At 39.6% G+C, this 16,537-nt stretch overlaps 1 protein-coding gene across 2 annotated transcripts; it reads left to right on the forward strand.

Annotated features, from left to right (window-relative positions):
- The first annotated feature begins 205 nt into the window (after positions 1–205).
- Positions 206–16,423, forward strand: ppp2r2ab (protein phosphatase 2, regulatory subunit B, alpha b). Of its 2 annotated transcripts, XM_061060945.1 has the most exons (10): positions 206–480; positions 2,318–2,386; positions 4,861–4,958; positions 5,305–5,470; positions 7,640–7,752; positions 9,431–9,608; positions 10,051–10,215; positions 11,441–11,610; positions 14,568–14,659; positions 14,772–16,423. In XM_061060945.1, exons 1-10 carry the CDS (start codon positions 474–476, stop codon positions 15,049–15,051), a joined length of 1,338 nt encoding a protein of 445 aa, XP_060916928.1. In that variant the 5' UTR covers positions 206–473; the 3' UTR covers positions 15,052–16,423. The 2 variants fall into 2 exon arrangements, with proteins under 2 accessions (XP_060916928.1, XP_060916927.1); XM_061060944.1 differs by lacking the exon at positions 206–480 and having other exon boundaries at positions 2,308–2,386.
- Positions 16,424–16,537: the final 114 nt, after the last annotated feature.

The raw sequence follows: 16,537 nt of genomic DNA on the forward strand, positions 1-16,537 counted from the left end.
TTTTTTTAAAAGATTCTCCTTTCAAATAAACTATTTATAGCTCTCTTAATCTGAATCAAAGGTGTCACTGATTGTGTATTATAGTATAAACTGTCTCCATCCCTATAGGTGCTCTCACACTGCTGATGTAGCCTCTTATTAGTATTATTATTATTATTATTATTACACCTCTAACAGAACCCCGTTTGGTTCTGTTAGAAAGAGACAAGAGAGGGGTGGGGAGAAGTGAGTTGTGGGATGCGGCAGGAGAGACAGAGAGAGATACACAGAGTGAAACAACAGCGAGAGAAGCGGGAAGGAAACAAGAGAGCAATCAGAAATAACATTTTACTGTTAATTTAGTGGCTGACACTCGGGTTTGTTCCGACAGTAAGGAGGATATTCAGAAGGAAAAGTTTAAGATCCCACGAAGCAGCGTGTGGGAGTGGGGAAGCAGGATCGTGACTGACTGAAGCTCCACTGTCTGTCTCGTCATGGCAGGTAATTACATTTAATCATTATTTAAACTACACGACAGAAGTGGTGTTTTCACTGCGCTGCTCTGTTTTATCTTGAAGATTGAAGTGTTGCATAAACCCAGCGCAGTGTCAGTGTAGCTTAAGCTAACAAAACTTAGCTAATGCTAACGTCGGCTAGCCAGCAAACTCAAGTGTCATCGCCCATCTGGCCTGTTTGCCGGCTACAGCTAACTAGCCAGCTGCGGCTAGCAAATGAAAGCTGTTTACTGTTATCACCGGCCCGGGACCAGAAGCTAACATGCTAACATGTTAGCCAAACAGCTACATACCAACGACAACTTAACGGCTGCTACTGCACGACAAACACAACCAGTGAATTCATTTTATTTTATATTAATTTTATTTAATCCACATTAAGCAGATGACAAGAGGTAAACATCCGGGTTCCGCTTCACTGCACATATTTCTCAAACATGTCATGACTGTCTTTGACAAGCCCGGCTAGCATCAAGCTAACGTTAGCTCAAACTTTGACATTGCCCACATGCAGGCTGGTTCTTCAGGCCTTCTGCAGACTAAACAAGCTGTAAAATATCGTCTTATTCACATTTTATGAATTAAAAGGGTTAAAAAGCCAAGAGAGTCAATGTTGGGTTGATAAATAAATTCAAGTGTTAATTCCCACCCCTCCAGTGAGACCCAGATATTCAATGAACTATTCAGCCTCACGTAGCATTTCACATTTCATTCATCGGCATAGTAACATAGTATGTGTTTATTTAACAAAATAATACGGCTGAAGTATTTTGTAGCTTTATGTGTTGATGGTTGATAATTAATTTAGTATATATAGGTCAGTACTGACATGTAATACGTGCATTTACACGGTTCGGGCGGGGAAACAAGAGTGGTCTTTAGGCTCATCATCCTCATTAAACTAGATGATCTAATCATTAATACACACCTCATTGCATTTTCTAATACATCAAATGGGATCAAGAAATGGGAGTGCTACATTTTTTGTTTAGCCAGTACCTACCAAGCCTGTCCTGGATTATTATTATTTTCTTTAAATCATGATTCATTTCAGTATCCTGTGTGTATGATGAAGCCTCGGTGACTCATAACTGTCCTTGATTATTCTGCAGAGCTGTTCCACTAGGTGTTGGACATTGTTATCGACATATCACACCAGTTTTGATTGTGCAACAATAACTGTTCCCTGTAAAAATGTAAGGAATTCATGTTGCTGTATTGTGCAATGAGTTCTGATGATTGAAACCTGTTGAGACGAGTGATGGAGTTCATTATCGACACAGGCAGCATGTAATTTCTTGTTGATGTATTTTTTTGACATAGGAGCCTGGCAAGACAGCATCTCCTGCTGGTATAACAGCTGCCAGGCTTACAATGGAAGATGTTAAAGTCCCAATTCAGCTACTGTTGTTATGATCTCAAGCTGAATCCATATTTAAACATTATTAGATTTGTTTCCTGTCAAAGTGAGAAAATTCAAAGTACAACTGCACCAAATAAGACACACATCTGACTTGATTTTGTGGATGTATTTATATTTATTTGATTTTAAAGATTGTCAAAATTCAAGTGACCTATTTTTCAAAACAGAATGAACTCTTTGAATGTTCAGGGAATCTTGAATTGATTAAAGGTCATAAGTTGTATCAGTTTTGTTAGGCTTTTTGAAGTTACACTTTCAGATACTGTTTGAGGATATGTGCACAGGTAAGACCACACATTTCTTTTGCAACAGGTGTGCAACTCCCCTATGGACATCTGAATTTAAATCTTCTTTCATGTATGAACAAGTTAAATTCAGTGTTGTATATGAATGTCTGCAGGACCTGGAGGTGACATGCAGTGGTGCTTCTCTCAGGTGAAAGGAGCCATTGATGATGATGTAGCTGAAGGTAAGAACTCTGCCCAAAACTGGGTATTTATATAAGCATGGTTTAAAAAATAAAAAAGGTATTACAGGATTGGGTCATACATAACAGCTTGCATTGAGTATGCACATAGTTGTTCATCCCCTCCCTAATTTGTCCAATTTCAACTAGCAAGATGATTTGGCTGTTCCTTGATCAGATGTTACACATCTCAACTTAAAGTCCTTGCAGCATGATGTCATAGGTTTTAATGCTAACTATAACTCTATTGAATCCTTCACGATGTGTGTGCATCCTGTAAACGACTAGAGAGAATATTTAAGTTTTAGAAAGCTCACCATAATGTAATATAAGTCTATGATTTATTTGCTTTAGTGGCTTTTTGTGTTATTTTGTGCTTGTGCATATCAAATTCTTCTACTGCAGCTTCACGATGATATCTTTTCACTGGTCAGTCATTTGAAGGCTCTTATGGCTACAGGATGTATTCAACACTGAGGTTGGTTGCTGACCACTAAGTCTCTGTATGGATCAATATTTAACCCGACAGAAAAATGTAGAGTAAAACTGTATCAGCAATAGGGAGCTGGGTAGATGAAGAGCTGCAGACGATAGGCGCCACCTGTGCTGTGTCTGCATCATGGACTAGCCACTTGTCTCTTTGCTAAATGTTGCTTAGTGCTGGACTAAGATAATGACAAAGAGTAAGTTCCTTTACCTGCTCTTTTGTTAAGTGATTAGAGTTAACATTTGTTATGAATTGGTGCTATACAAATACAGATTGATTGATGGACTTAGTTGACAGTTACTGAGGATGTAGAGCAGGTGTCTGAACTTTAGGGACATCTGCAACAGAACCTTCACCAGGCCAGATGTCTGATAATGAACAGAATCTTTAAGAGTGATAGTTTGTCAGACTCAATAGTAGTTTATGCTTCCTAGAGACAGGAGTTTGAAAGTCATCATGGCAGCAGTATATTTGCTCCTTTCCCTCAGTCTAAGGAAGCAGTTGCATAATGTTTTACTCTTCTTTGTTTAAGGTATTTAACTGGCAAGCTACAATTACTGCTGTATAGTACAACTCTTGCACTGTATCCCTCATAAATGTTCTAAAGATTATTTTGTGTAGAAACTGTATTAAAGAGGTGTTTCACATTCATTGATGTAAATGAAGTGGACAAAATGGTAAAGACCAACTTCACTTTATTGCAATGTGGTTCATCAGCACCATAAAACAGCATTCTATAACCTGATCATGAAGTTAAATTAACAACTCTATCCAGTCTAACACAAAGACTTTCACTGCTGAGTTACATATACAGCCTCAAGGGATTTTGTGACCCTGTTTATAATGTTTTATTCTTTTTATGTATTGCTTGAAAGAACGATTTACTAGAGGACACTCTCCAGACCCTCTTCTGAGAAACTCTGTAGAAAACTCAGAAAGAGAAATGGAGAGAGAGAGGTTCTCTCGTACTATGTTTCTCTTGTTGATATACTGACCCTGGGGTGACGTCTTTAAAGGCCTACTTTTATGATAATGTATATATACTTGTAAAATGTCATTGAGTAAGCAATAAAGCAAGCAGGTATGTAAGAAACCAGTGGTGTAGGTGTGGGTGTGGGTGACAGTTACACTGTCGTTCATTGGAAAACACTGAGTCATACTTCATCTCTCTTTCTGAGGTTATCAAGAATACTGAGTTTCTCTTTATTGTATTTTATTAGGTGCTTTAGTGAGCCAACATTGTGTTGTAGCACATTATTTTGGGTCCCAAAATAATCAAATGAGCCTGAAGAAATGTTTTTAAAGGGCTGACACATGCCAGAGTCACCCAAAATGGTTTGTAATCCTCTGCCTCTAGTCACACCTCAATGAGTGATGCAATGTGAGGAGTGTTTCTTTATTTTACACAAGTTACAGGTAAACATGTTGAACTGGTAGATGTAGAAATGTGTGATTGTGATATTTTTCATTATCCATTAAATACGATCTGATGGATAATGAAAAGTTTTAAGTACATCCTCTAAGGAAGACATGCTTTTAATACTATTGTATCACCCCCTACATTGGGCCTCAGGGAGCATGATGTACACAAAGACATCCTACTACAACCTTTGGCAGCATTGTCTTTCTGCTCCAGTGAGCAACAAAGGGTTAAGTAAGTGTGTATGTGTGTGAGAGACGGATTTAGTTTATGAAGCAACATATTGCTGCTGGGTGAAGCTGTAATGCTGTCTGAGTGAGCGATGAGGGCGAAACTAGGTTACTGATCATTTTTCATCTGCTCTACATGCTCTGACATCCTTCTGCATCTCCGGCCTACACGCTCGCTTGTTCTTTTAGATCACTCTGATTCCTGGACTGAGTGGTCCCCCATTCTCTGAAGTATTGGAGAAGAGCCTTTTTCTAATGTCTGTTCACCAATTAAAGGAACCTTTATTGTGAATTTAAGTTTGAATGTCTGTAATGTTGTGTTGTTTGTTTCTTTTTGCAGCTGACATCATTTCCACAGTTGAGTTTAACCACACAGGGGAGCTGCTAGCCACAGGAGACAAGGGTGGGCGCGTAGTCATTTTCCAGCAGGAAATCGAGGTAATGCTGCAAGGCCGTCCTCTGTTTAGTTTAATTCCCAGTTATTATCCATTTGATCAAAAGTTCACCACCATAACTCAATAAGTTAAGAGTGTAAAACCTGATTTTTTTTATTCTGAAAACTATTCTCTCTGCATAAAATAGAGGACTGTGGAGTTGTGAATATCTTCTCACGCCATGTCAGTGTTATTTGTCACTCAAAGTAGCAGTCACTTATAGTTTAAAGGGGGATACATCTTATTGAATTTCAAAATGCCAAATGTTGAGCATTTGATCATCATTGACTTTTTCCCATGTATTTCTGCTTTTTCCCCCCTGTTTTTTTCTGATACATTTCGCCTGGCAGAATAAGAGTCAGCCCCAGTTCAGGAGTGAATACAACGTTTATAGCACTTTCCAGAGCCATGAGCCCGAGTTTGACTACCTGAAGAGTTTGGAAATAGAAGAAAAGATTAACAAGATTCGCTGGCTCCCTCAGAAAAATGCTGCCCAGTTCCTGTTGTCAACTAATGGTAAGTTATAGGAATGCAACAATACAGTCAGCCCACGGTTCTATACGTTCCTCGGTTTTTTGGTCACACTTCAAGGTTCAGTTCGGTTCTGACAGCCCAGGCCGTTAAAATGTTTCCAATGTTAAGTGTTTAAGGCAAATTTTACAGAACAGCAAGGGATTACGAAAGAGAGCTACTTTTTTCATTATTAAAACAAATTCATATGGGTCGGGTCTGGAGTACTGCGCTCTTCATTTCCCAATCCCACAGATAGTGAACGGTCACAGTGAGGTCCAACTGTCTGTCGTGAGAGCAAGGCTCTGTGCTTTAGCAAGTTCGTTTTCAATAACTTTTTGCGTTTTTCATAAAGGTCAGGAACTACCTCCGTGCTGAAAAATGTGCGAGAGGGTATTTTCTGTACCGTGTTTCCAGCGTATTTATAAGATGACGGAAGCCCACATCTCCAACCACCAAAAACGGCTGCAAATCCCTGGCGATGAATACCCCCACTGCCTTTGTTATTTGTTTGTGTTTCTCTGAACAAGTGGGGTATGTCTGAACGAAGGCACTGGCGAGGGACTGTTGCTTTTTGGATGACAGTGCTACCTGTTTGGTCACCCTTTTTCCAGACGATGATATCGCTGGGTGATGGCGCTGCAGATGTGAATTTATGTTGGAAGTGTATCCATTTGGGGCGGCAGTAGCTCAGTCTGTAGGGACTTGGGTTGGGGATCGGATGGTCGTCCGGAAATTGGCCTGGTAGCTGGAGAGGTGCCAGTCCACTTCCTGAGCACTGCCGAGGTGCCCTTGAGCAAGGCACAGAAACCCCAAAAACTGCTCTGGACACGCTCGCTGTGGGCAGCCCCCTCACTCTGAGACCTCTCCATTAGTGCATGTCCATAGGATCCTGTTTGTGCATGTGTGTGTATTTTGGCCTTTGTGTGTGTAGCATGTTCATTAAAGAGAATGTAAAACTGAATTTCCCCTCGCGGGATTAATAAAGGATAAATTATAATTCTACATTTAAGTAGGCGATACGTGTAAAACAATGTTTACAGACAGTCATTTTTTTGTTCAGCGTTTTCTCTTCCTTGTCATTAGACTCGACAATGAAAGCGAAATGTTCACACACTGCTGACTTTAAAGGCTTTATATGCGATTTTTTTGATCCAGCAGATGTCGCCCTTGAGCACCAGCATGAAACCAAAACAACTCGCCCTGCACTGTTGTGTTAGCATGCTAATGCTAGCGATCTTTATTATGCTCGTATCTTTACACTGCATGTAAATTTACCTGAAATGAGCGTGATCTAGAAACACAGTATGTTATTCTTCTTTTCTCTAGTCCCTCAATTAAACAACTTTTATACACGAGGGGAGGTGTCAGCCGGCCGTCCGGGCGATGTAAACAAACTGAAGATAGGACTCTGAAAACATCACAGACAGTGGGACTCGGGTGTTTCACCCATTGTAGACAGTCATGACTCACAGAGTTATTGTCAGAGGATATACTTGATTTCTACATTTAAGTGTGAAAAATCACATATAAAGCCTTTGAAGACGAAATGCTTGCTCAAATCGTAGCTGCTCCTCACTGCTCGCTATGCTATAAGTAATGTTGTCAGCGTCACCAAACTTTAGCACTTGGTGGTTGGCTATTAACTCACTTGGCGGGGTTTCCTCATCCCTGCACGCTGACTCACAGGCACACACAGGTAGAGACAATTTAGAGAGAAATACAATGCGCGGACACTAGTTAAACGCCAAACAGTAAAAAACGCAATTTACAAGTCAGTATTGAAACGTAGATGCTGTACCGAACGGTTCAATATTTTATTGAGAATTGTTGCATGCCTAGTAAGTTAGGGAGTCATCGTCATTGAGTATACAGCCAGTTATTTGTTAACAAATATCACTTAAAATTTGAACACAAATTGGTGCCACTAGGAGGAGATCATTCAGCTTTTCAATTTGGCTGTAAGTTTAAGCCATTTTACTGATGAATCTGTTTATATCCCTTTTAACATGTCACAGTCAAATGTGTATAATTCAGAAAATATAATGTAGAAATTTTCACTGCAAGCCTGAAAAATGTGTAGATTTCTTCTCGTCATTGAAATAAGGGTATGTGTGTGTCTTCATTGAAAAATGTTGGTGCTGATGCTATTTCCATTTTCTACTTTATTAACAGATAAGACAATCAAGCTGTGGAAAATCAGTGAACGGGACAAAAGACCAGAGGGATATAATCTGAAGGAGGAGGATGGACGCTACAAAGATCCCAACACTATCATGTCACTGCGGGTCAGTTCAGAAATCAAACATACCAACATTTGGATTATTACAGTACTGAAATGATCTCTACACTCAGTTTTTTCAACCTGGTGATTGCCTGGTATTGGCAGACATCACTAAATGATATGGTTGGTTAATGAACGATACTTCATTGTATGATGTTACTACGATGTTAGTTTTCTTGCTATAGTAGTTGTGGCATAGGGCTCTCTTTCCCACCTCCATATTGATACATTTAATGGACTAGAAGTATCATTTTCCCCCCTTAAATTCCTATAATTACAACAACCTCTGTGCCTGTAGATGTTGCCTTTTGGCTTGTAGGCTGAATACCTGGAGCTGGCCTGAGCAAGATTTTTTAACAGTGGTTTATTGCTATATGCTTCGTCGGCGGCATGTGTATGAATGGGATTAGTTACTTCTGATGGTCACTTTACATAGCAGCCTCTGCCATCAGTGTATGAATGGGTAGGTGTGACAAGCGGTTTGAGTAGTCGGAAGACTAGAAAAGCAATATACAAGCTCCAGTCCATTCACCATTACTGGTAAAAGATTTGTTCTATACATGAGATATAAACTGTTCTGCTACTAAGGGCCTTTTCACATTAAGCACGATTGTTTCTTATCGTGCCCGAGCACAATTTCTCCCCCCCCTCTCCCCTGCTGGTCTGCTTTCACATTAGTAACACTGTGCCATGACCGAGCATACTTACGAATGCACACAGTAGGATACAGTATGTGACAGTATTCTCGTAGTCGGTTTTCAAATCCACCAAGCAGGGAAAAGAAGAAGCAACCATGGCAACCATTTACATCCTCAACTGGGTGACATTTGTTTATGTCTCCTGCGGATAATGGAGTCCATCCTGCTAATGTGGATGTTATTGTTATATCTAAGATGCCAACAACGACCCTCTTACTACTTCTACCATGAAGTTCAGAGGATGATATGGGCCTGTGCTGCGCGTTAATGAGACAGGAGACACTCACTGACTAAAACTTACAATGATCTGTAGCCCACTTCCTTGATTAAGCAAAGTTGCGTTTACATTTCCCTCGGGCTGTGCTTGAGTACACATGAATTGGGCCAGAGAACACCCATCGCCCAAATTGACCTGATTATGAGTCAAGTGTACTTGAATTGTGGCCAAGGTCCCTAATGTGAAACCACCTTAAGTGATGCTGATTGTCATTTTATCTAAAAATCATTCATTTCATTTGATACATTTGGATACAAAAGTATAAAGTGCTAGCTCCCAGTTTGGCTTTGTTTTCTTTTTCATGCACCTTCCGGCTGCATAGAGTGTAAAAGACATTCAGCCAGGAGAATATTTGCCTGTTGACACAAACTTTACAGGAAGCCAGTTAGGTTAAGGTTTCCCTCCCTGGGTCTTCTTCATCCTGGATTTAACAGTTCATTACACTGACATCATCCAACAATTGCAGAAAGATGTGGTAAAAGAAGTGGTTGAAATTAATCCTGTAAGTGTGGTGTTAGTGATTCCTAATAAGCAACATATTAAATACACCCTTGTCTAAATACGCAACACTGTTTCACACACTAGCTCAAAGCTCGGCTATTTTAAAGTCTATTAAAACTGTGAATGAAAAGTGTCACACTGAGATTTCAGAGGTTCTTAAGTCTGCCTCGAGTTTCAAATGACATCCCTTTTTATTCTTTTCTCAGGTACCAGTCTTAATACCGATGGACCTCATGGTGGAAGCCAGTCCAAGGAGGGTGTTTGCCAACGCGCATACCTACCACATCAACTCTATCTCAGTCAACAGTGACAATGAGACCTACCTGTCTGCTGATGACCTCCGCATCAACCTTTGGCACCTCGAGATCACTGACCGCAGCTTCAGTATCCTTAAATAAACATGCGATTACGTATTAAAAACATTTTGACTGCACTAGAAACCAATGCTGATCACTCTGATTTTAGACTATTTCATATTCAAATGAGTTTTAAATAGAGAGTAGAAGGAATTAGTGGCAAGATATCCTTTTATACAAGAAAAAATCTGTCAGGGCATCCCAGCTGCCATGTTGTCTTATTTTGTCTACCTCATACATAGGCTGAAAAGTCTGAATTGTATTTTTAAATTTTGTCTCAAAATGCTCTTTCCTCTTTAATATTGATCTATTTACCTGATTGTTCACTTGCTAAAGTAAGTTACTCTGATATAAGATCATTATGTAGAATCTTGTTTTTCTGCTGAAAGACTGCAATGCTCTCCGTCATAAACAAGCCAGGCAGATGTTCACTTGGAAGGGTTTATTTCTTTTAACCCGTTGCTCTTCAGATATCGTTGACATTAAACCCGCCAACATGGAGGAGCTAACGGAGGTGATCACTGCAGCAGAGTTTCATCCTCATCAGTGTAACACGTTTGTGTACAGCAGCAGCAAAGGAACCATCCGTCTGTGTGACATGAGGGCTTCGGCACTGTGTGATAAGCACTCCAAATGTGAGTACCCCATTTGGTCACAATCTTTTTTTTTTCCTTCTTCTTTTTATACCTTGAGAGGTGGTTTAAGTACATGAGTTACTAAACCACCTCAGTCTAAGCAGGAGGAGGCAGGGGTTTCATTTTCCAACCAATCACGGGTGCACACACAGTGGTAGGATGCCATGATTTGTTATGCACACATTTTCAGTATTCAGAAAAAAACAACTTAATTGGGACCAGTAAAACTACTTTTCACAGGTTATGTGATTGACTTCCTGTCAGCTATAACTGGCTGGGGCAAAAACATTAACCCGGACCAATGGTTTCCAAAGTATGTGCTTTAAATTTGGGCCAAGAGTGCTGTTAGTTCATTGATTGTGCTTATTTTAATAACAGGTTACAACACCAAAAACAAAAACACATTGTACATTAAACAGTCTTCTGTTGTATTTTCAAACACATAGGAAAGTTTACAATGATTATCACTGGATAACTGAACTTTTTCAGACCATTATCTGTTAACATAAAAGATTATCAGTATCAAAAGTGCTTAACACATCTTTAACCAACCACCATGCTAAATTCAAAAACCCTTGAAGTCCCTCTTTTCTGATCATTCAGGTCATTTTTTGTTCAGTAGTTTGTCTTGGCCATGTTAACATGTCTCATTGTTTCTGCCACCTTGTTGGTTTCATAGATATTTGCATTACCAAACAGTTGACTCGGTGTATCCAGAAAGAGGCCAGTCATGTCAGATTTTTTACATTATTGCAAAAACACCTATTAGAGACTGTAGTGTAAACAGGAGAATCATTGCTCATGACTCTGTGTCAATAAATTATTTAAGTATTACTTATCAGCCACCCAGGATAAGGAAAATGGGCCACACCTTATTTTCCCTCTGAAACACAAACATGTTACCATGTCATGCTGTAACATCTATATTTATCTCTACAACATCAAGTGTTACCATATAATGCCTTTTTACATACATATTTAAGCAAACAGTTTTGTACAAAATATCAGTCTACTAATACTTTCCACCCAAGGGAAGAACGTAAGCCAATCATTACTTGTTTTAATCTGTGCACTTAATTTCACAAAAACAACTTCACATGTTGATCTTGTTCTGTTGATCTTGAGCTTTTTTCATGCTTTATTTTCTTCTCTTATTAATGTTGCTCAAAATCTGGAAATGGGCTGTACTTCACCTTGCTTATATGTCTTTCTTTGTCTTGTCCAGTATTTGAGGAGCCAGAAGACCCCAGTAATCGCTCGTTCTTCTCCGAGATCATATCCTCAATCTCCGATGTTAAATTTAGCCACAATGGACGCTATATGATGACCAGAGACTACTTGTCTGTGAAGATTTGGGATCTTAACATGGAGAACAGGCCAGTGGAGACTTACCAGGTGAGAATACAGAATGAAGCTACAGAACCCAAAATGTGTAGAGCAGCAGTCCAACATAGGCATAGATCTGGGTATACTGGCCATGCTCTCATGCCATTTTGAAGCAGATGAAGCTCAAGCTAAGTATAGGCTACCCTTACATTGATTGTTGCTAATTGGTTGATGAAATGAAAAAGCTTTTTGGATACAGGAGTAACATGTTTTAAACAGACATTATGTAAAACATGAAGAAAGGCGGATTGGCATATATAGAGTGATAGCTAATATCGACCGTGTAATATTTGTACGGGTGACCCCATGTAGTCGATTCTTTGATGATTCATTAATTTGAAAGAGCCTCGGTCAACTGCCGCTCTCACAGTCGAACACAAGGATCAATCCATTGCAGCTATAAGGGGGTGCTCAATGTCGAATTTCACATAGATTTGTCGGTTTTCTTCTTCTTCAGCTTATCGTGGTATAAATAAGAACTTATTAATCCTTTTAATGCAATTCTGAAAATAACTACTTCTAATCAATCTCCTTAGTTTGTGAATGAAGAAATCGCCCAAAGTTATTGATTGAAGCAGCATATCCACGTGTCCAGAATTTCGTTGGCTACAAGAAACGCCAATCATCTGCACAGTCGTGTGCAATGACTGGCTATAGATGCATCAGAACAGGGACATACACCTCCTTTCAACTCAGTGACTATTATAGGCTGTGAACGGTGAAAGGATCGTAGTTGGCTAAATGAGGTGTCGATCGAAAGGTCAAGTGTGTGGCCACTATTGTGAAGTACCGCAGTCGAAACAAATCATTCATAAGACGAATAATTACAGAAAATACAGTGGAAATCAGCTGTTACAAAGTGGAAGAAATCCGTGGATCTTATTGGATGTAATGTGTTTGGATCAAATCTTTCACTGGATTTCGATCGTGGGGACCTTAGCTGAGGCAGCAGGACCGTTTTTGTTGGAATATAATGATTGGGACAGTACAGTAAATCTTCAAATGGTAAGTCAAAAGACAGTCAAAATGGTTGTTTGTTTGTCGGTGGTCTGACGGATGCATAGACTGTGGCTTCTGTGGTGGTTTAATCCGCACACACACTGTTGGCTCGCAGGTAATATCAGTGTTTTCAACGAAATGCAGTCTTAATGAGAAATGATTGGTTATGGAAATAAATTGTTATTCCAAGTCTAAACGAAAAACTAGTTTAATAGTTAGATTCGACAATCTGTTGCCGATAGTCAGAATCTGACCAATCAGGTTCCACTACATGAATCCTTAGTCAGGGACAAAATATTTGTTTATCTATCACACTTTATATCGTTTTTGCAGTATTAAACAATGTAATTGCAAGTGCTGTTTTCTTATTTATGCAGACTTAGTCCAGCACTTGATAAGAATTTATTTTAAGTTATATTTAAATTTCAACTGCATCAGAAAATACTCATCCATATTGACTGTTGCACAGTGAATGCCTTTGCCACACAACAAAGTGCAACATAGATAGATCAGAAGGTAAGAGATATACCGGAATCTGCTGATTTTCAGCCTGCCTGGTCCAGATCGTTGACTGGCCCATCCTCACAATTATAGGCAATTTTGTGTCAACTCAGACTCAAACACACACACTCACACACACACAAGCAGTTTTATGTGAGAAGTATCACTTTACAGGAAACCATATAGATTAATATTGATAATTAATGGATATGAACATGATGAAAACTCTTTGCGACCACAAATAATGTTCACCGAGGCAGAGAGAAATGGAGGCAGACAGGTAAGAGTCTGTACTTAATCATTTCTTAAGGAGTCAGGGAGAATTCAGGTCAAGACAATGAAACGGTAAACTTCCCTGTTTCTATATTTATGAATGAGTTGCATTAAAAACCTCAGGCTAAAGAGTGTGGCTGTTTTAATCTTTCTAGAAAATTGAATGCAGATATTTCTGATACCACCATTGGTAGTCAGGAAGTCATTAAGCCAATGTACACTGTAGGCACTGTCTGCCTGTCCCCTGTATCTAAAAATGTACAGGCGACGCGGCTGCTGTCACAGTGTTATGGCGCCCAAGGCAGACGCTCAATCACAGATATGTACAGTATAAGTGTATACCCGCCATCAGCAGCAAACCTGTGGCCACATTTATGTTGTGTCAGTCACAGGCTGCTCAACACGGTGTGCTATCATTTAATTAGTCATGTAGACTAAACATAACTTGGAACAAAATAGTTGAGTAACATTATTGCAAGCCACATGGTTTTTTGTTAACTTTCTGAAGGAATGTGTCGCTCCACCTCCCTCCTTCTACTCCATGTGTGTGAAGAGCATCTGTTGGTGGGCTGGAGCTAGTGTGTGATGAAGGAAGAAGGGGGTTTAGATTTGAAATCAGAAAATGACTTGCAGACTTGTCTCTTGATTCACAGGGGCTGCTTTCTATTTTAAAGTTAATATTCAAACATTTAACAATCCATGCAATAAAATACACAACAGAAATATTTACAGATTTCAGACTTTCATCCTTTTTACCAAATGAAGAATGAAGGGGATGGGTTTATGTCTAAACTCTGAATGCAACATTTCATTTTTTTCTCTTTGTTTTAAGTTAGTTCAATGTGTGGTTGCTTTAATATGTAGTTATGATTTATATAAATCTGCTTTTCAATGATAGAAATTGATCTTAAAAAATAAACCCAGTGGCCACTCCTTTATTGAATCATTCCTTGCAGTTTCATGGATTGGCCACTAAGAGGTGCCATAGATGTTTTGTTTCGCCCCAGCTTCTGCATAGATAAATTGCTTCATTGTAATAAGCTGCTAGATAACATGATGAGCATATCAACGGATTACATGCAAGTGTAAGGTTGATCTCATTAGTGAATCCAAATCTGTAGTTGTCATGAAGGTCACTCAGACTGGATGTGTGAGCGTTAAGGGCCTTTCAAACCCGTTTCTGATCATTACAGGTTCATGAGTACCTGAGGAGCAAGCTGTGCTCGCTCTATGAGAACGATTGCATCTTCGACAAGTTTGAATGCTGCTGGAATGGCAATGACAGGCGAGTAGACACAAAACACCCAGTGGAAAGAAACAAGTTCTTATTAAGGAAGACATATTCCTATGTTACGTCTGTTAAAAGCTTACCTGCCATTCTAATATCTCCCCTCCAGTGTGGTGATGACTGGCTCATACAACAACTTTTTCCGGATGTTCGACCGTGGCCAGAGGCGGGATGTTACCCTGGAGGCGTCCCGTGAAAACAGCAAACCAATGCAGGTCCTAAAGCCCCGCAAAGTGTGTGCGGGAGGAAAACGCAAGAAGGATGAAATCAGCGTGGACAGTTTGGACTTCAACAAGAAGATCCTTCACACGGCCTGGCATCCCCAGGACAACATCATCGCTGTGGCGACAACCAACAACCTCTACATATTCCAGGATAAAGTGAACTAATTATAGGGTGAGCTTCCGTGAGATCTGGCGTGGGTGACCTTGTGTACCACCTGCAGCCTTTCAGGCTCATCCAGGGTGATCTGTGGTAACCACGACAACCAGCATCCCCTGTCCGTCGCTACTGGGTGACCAAACTTTGCCACTTTGTTCTAGATGTGGACAGAGGAAGTCTTACTCTTGCCCATCATCAGCCTGTTTGTGGCAGAGAAACACCCGCCTTGTTGTTTAAGTGATATTGTGCCAATTTTTTTTCCCCCACACTTTTTTTAGTTTTATTTTGTTCTTTTGCAAGGCCACCTGCCCTTTTCTTCCCTCTTGGGTAACTTTGGTAAAGCAGTTTAATTTCCTTGAAATTCTGAATACAGACACACTTATTTTTATACCCCCCCTCCATTGGCTCTGTGGTAGTAAGTGAACAACACTTATTTAGCATGTCCCTTTATTGTCCTGTGCCATTCTAGTGTTTATTTTTCTAAGAAAATCATTTTTGTGTGTACACCTTTTATTAATTCATCTGTCATACTGTTATAGTATTCTTTGAGTCGCTTCACATGTCTCCCCTCTTTAATTAAACAATGCAGACTAAACGGTCACAAATGTATGCTCACAGTTTTCTTTACACACTCACTGCTTATACTGGACTGCGACACATCAGCGTTTCCCTCCAAGAGTTGGGAGAATTAGGGTTTTCTTTCACAGAATAAAAAAGCTCAGCACAGTGAGGAGTTATTTGACTCACTGTTGCTGTGCTTGATGCTCTGAAAGGTCAAAAGGTCCAGACTCCAGAATAGATACTTTTTTCTTTTTCATCTTTTGTGCGTTGGTTCCTCTTCCTCCTTTTCTTTGTGTTCCACATTAGACGGGTTAAAGGGATAGCCTATTCAAATCTAATTATTATGATTGTCATATTTGTAGTAAAAAAAAGATAAAATGTCATCAGATTTGTTCCGTCCTAATTTTGTGAAATGAAGCTGGACCTTAGACATAACATTTTTGTGCCGCTTTAAGTATCGTCTTCCCATGGTGTACCACAGCTCTGAAAAAGCACTTCACAACAGGGGAAAAAAAACCTTTGATCTGACACTGGACTCTTACTGCACCAACTAAAGTACTTGGATGTGTTGAAAGGCTGCAACTTAAAAAGAAAACATTATTTGAGGCATTAAGTCACTTAAAGTGTTTGTTGAAACTACTGCAGACATTATAAATGCTACTGTATGTGATGGTACCATAAGCTGCACAAGGATTTGCAGCAGTTGATGTTTCCACACCGTATTTAAAACGTGGTCCGTTAAGACTATTGATGCCTCTAGTAATGTATAACTACAATTTTAATCTATGACAGTGAAGATAATAAAGGAACTACTTTTTTTGCATCCTTGTTGTTGCCTGACTGTTGATGGTATGTTATCAGTTTTGTGCTCTTCTGTTTTACCATGTATTGTGTTGATGCATCTCAGGCAACAGTGCCAATCTATCACCCTAC

The sequence above is a fragment of the Labrus mixtus genome, chromosome 17 (assembly GCF_963584025.1).
Source record: "Labrus mixtus chromosome 17, fLabMix1.1, whole genome shotgun sequence".
NCBI classification, from domain to species: domain Eukaryota; kingdom Metazoa; phylum Chordata; class Actinopteri; order Labriformes; family Labridae; genus Labrus; species Labrus mixtus.

Excerpts from the sequence above, each read along its gene's own strand:
- ppp2r2ab (XM_061060944.1), top strand. The coding sequence starts at position 2,308 with ATGTCTGCAGGACCTGGAGGTGACATGCAGTGGTGCTTCTCTCAGGTG. Across the intron at positions 2,387-4,860 it reads TGATGATGATGTAGCTGAAG|CTGACATCATTTCCACAGTT; the intron begins GTAAGAACTCTG and ends TTCTTTTTGCAG. Across the intron at positions 14,660-14,771 it reads TGCTGGAATGGCAATGACAG|TGTGGTGATGACTGGCTCAT; the intron begins GCGAGTAGACAC and ends TCTCCCCTCCAG.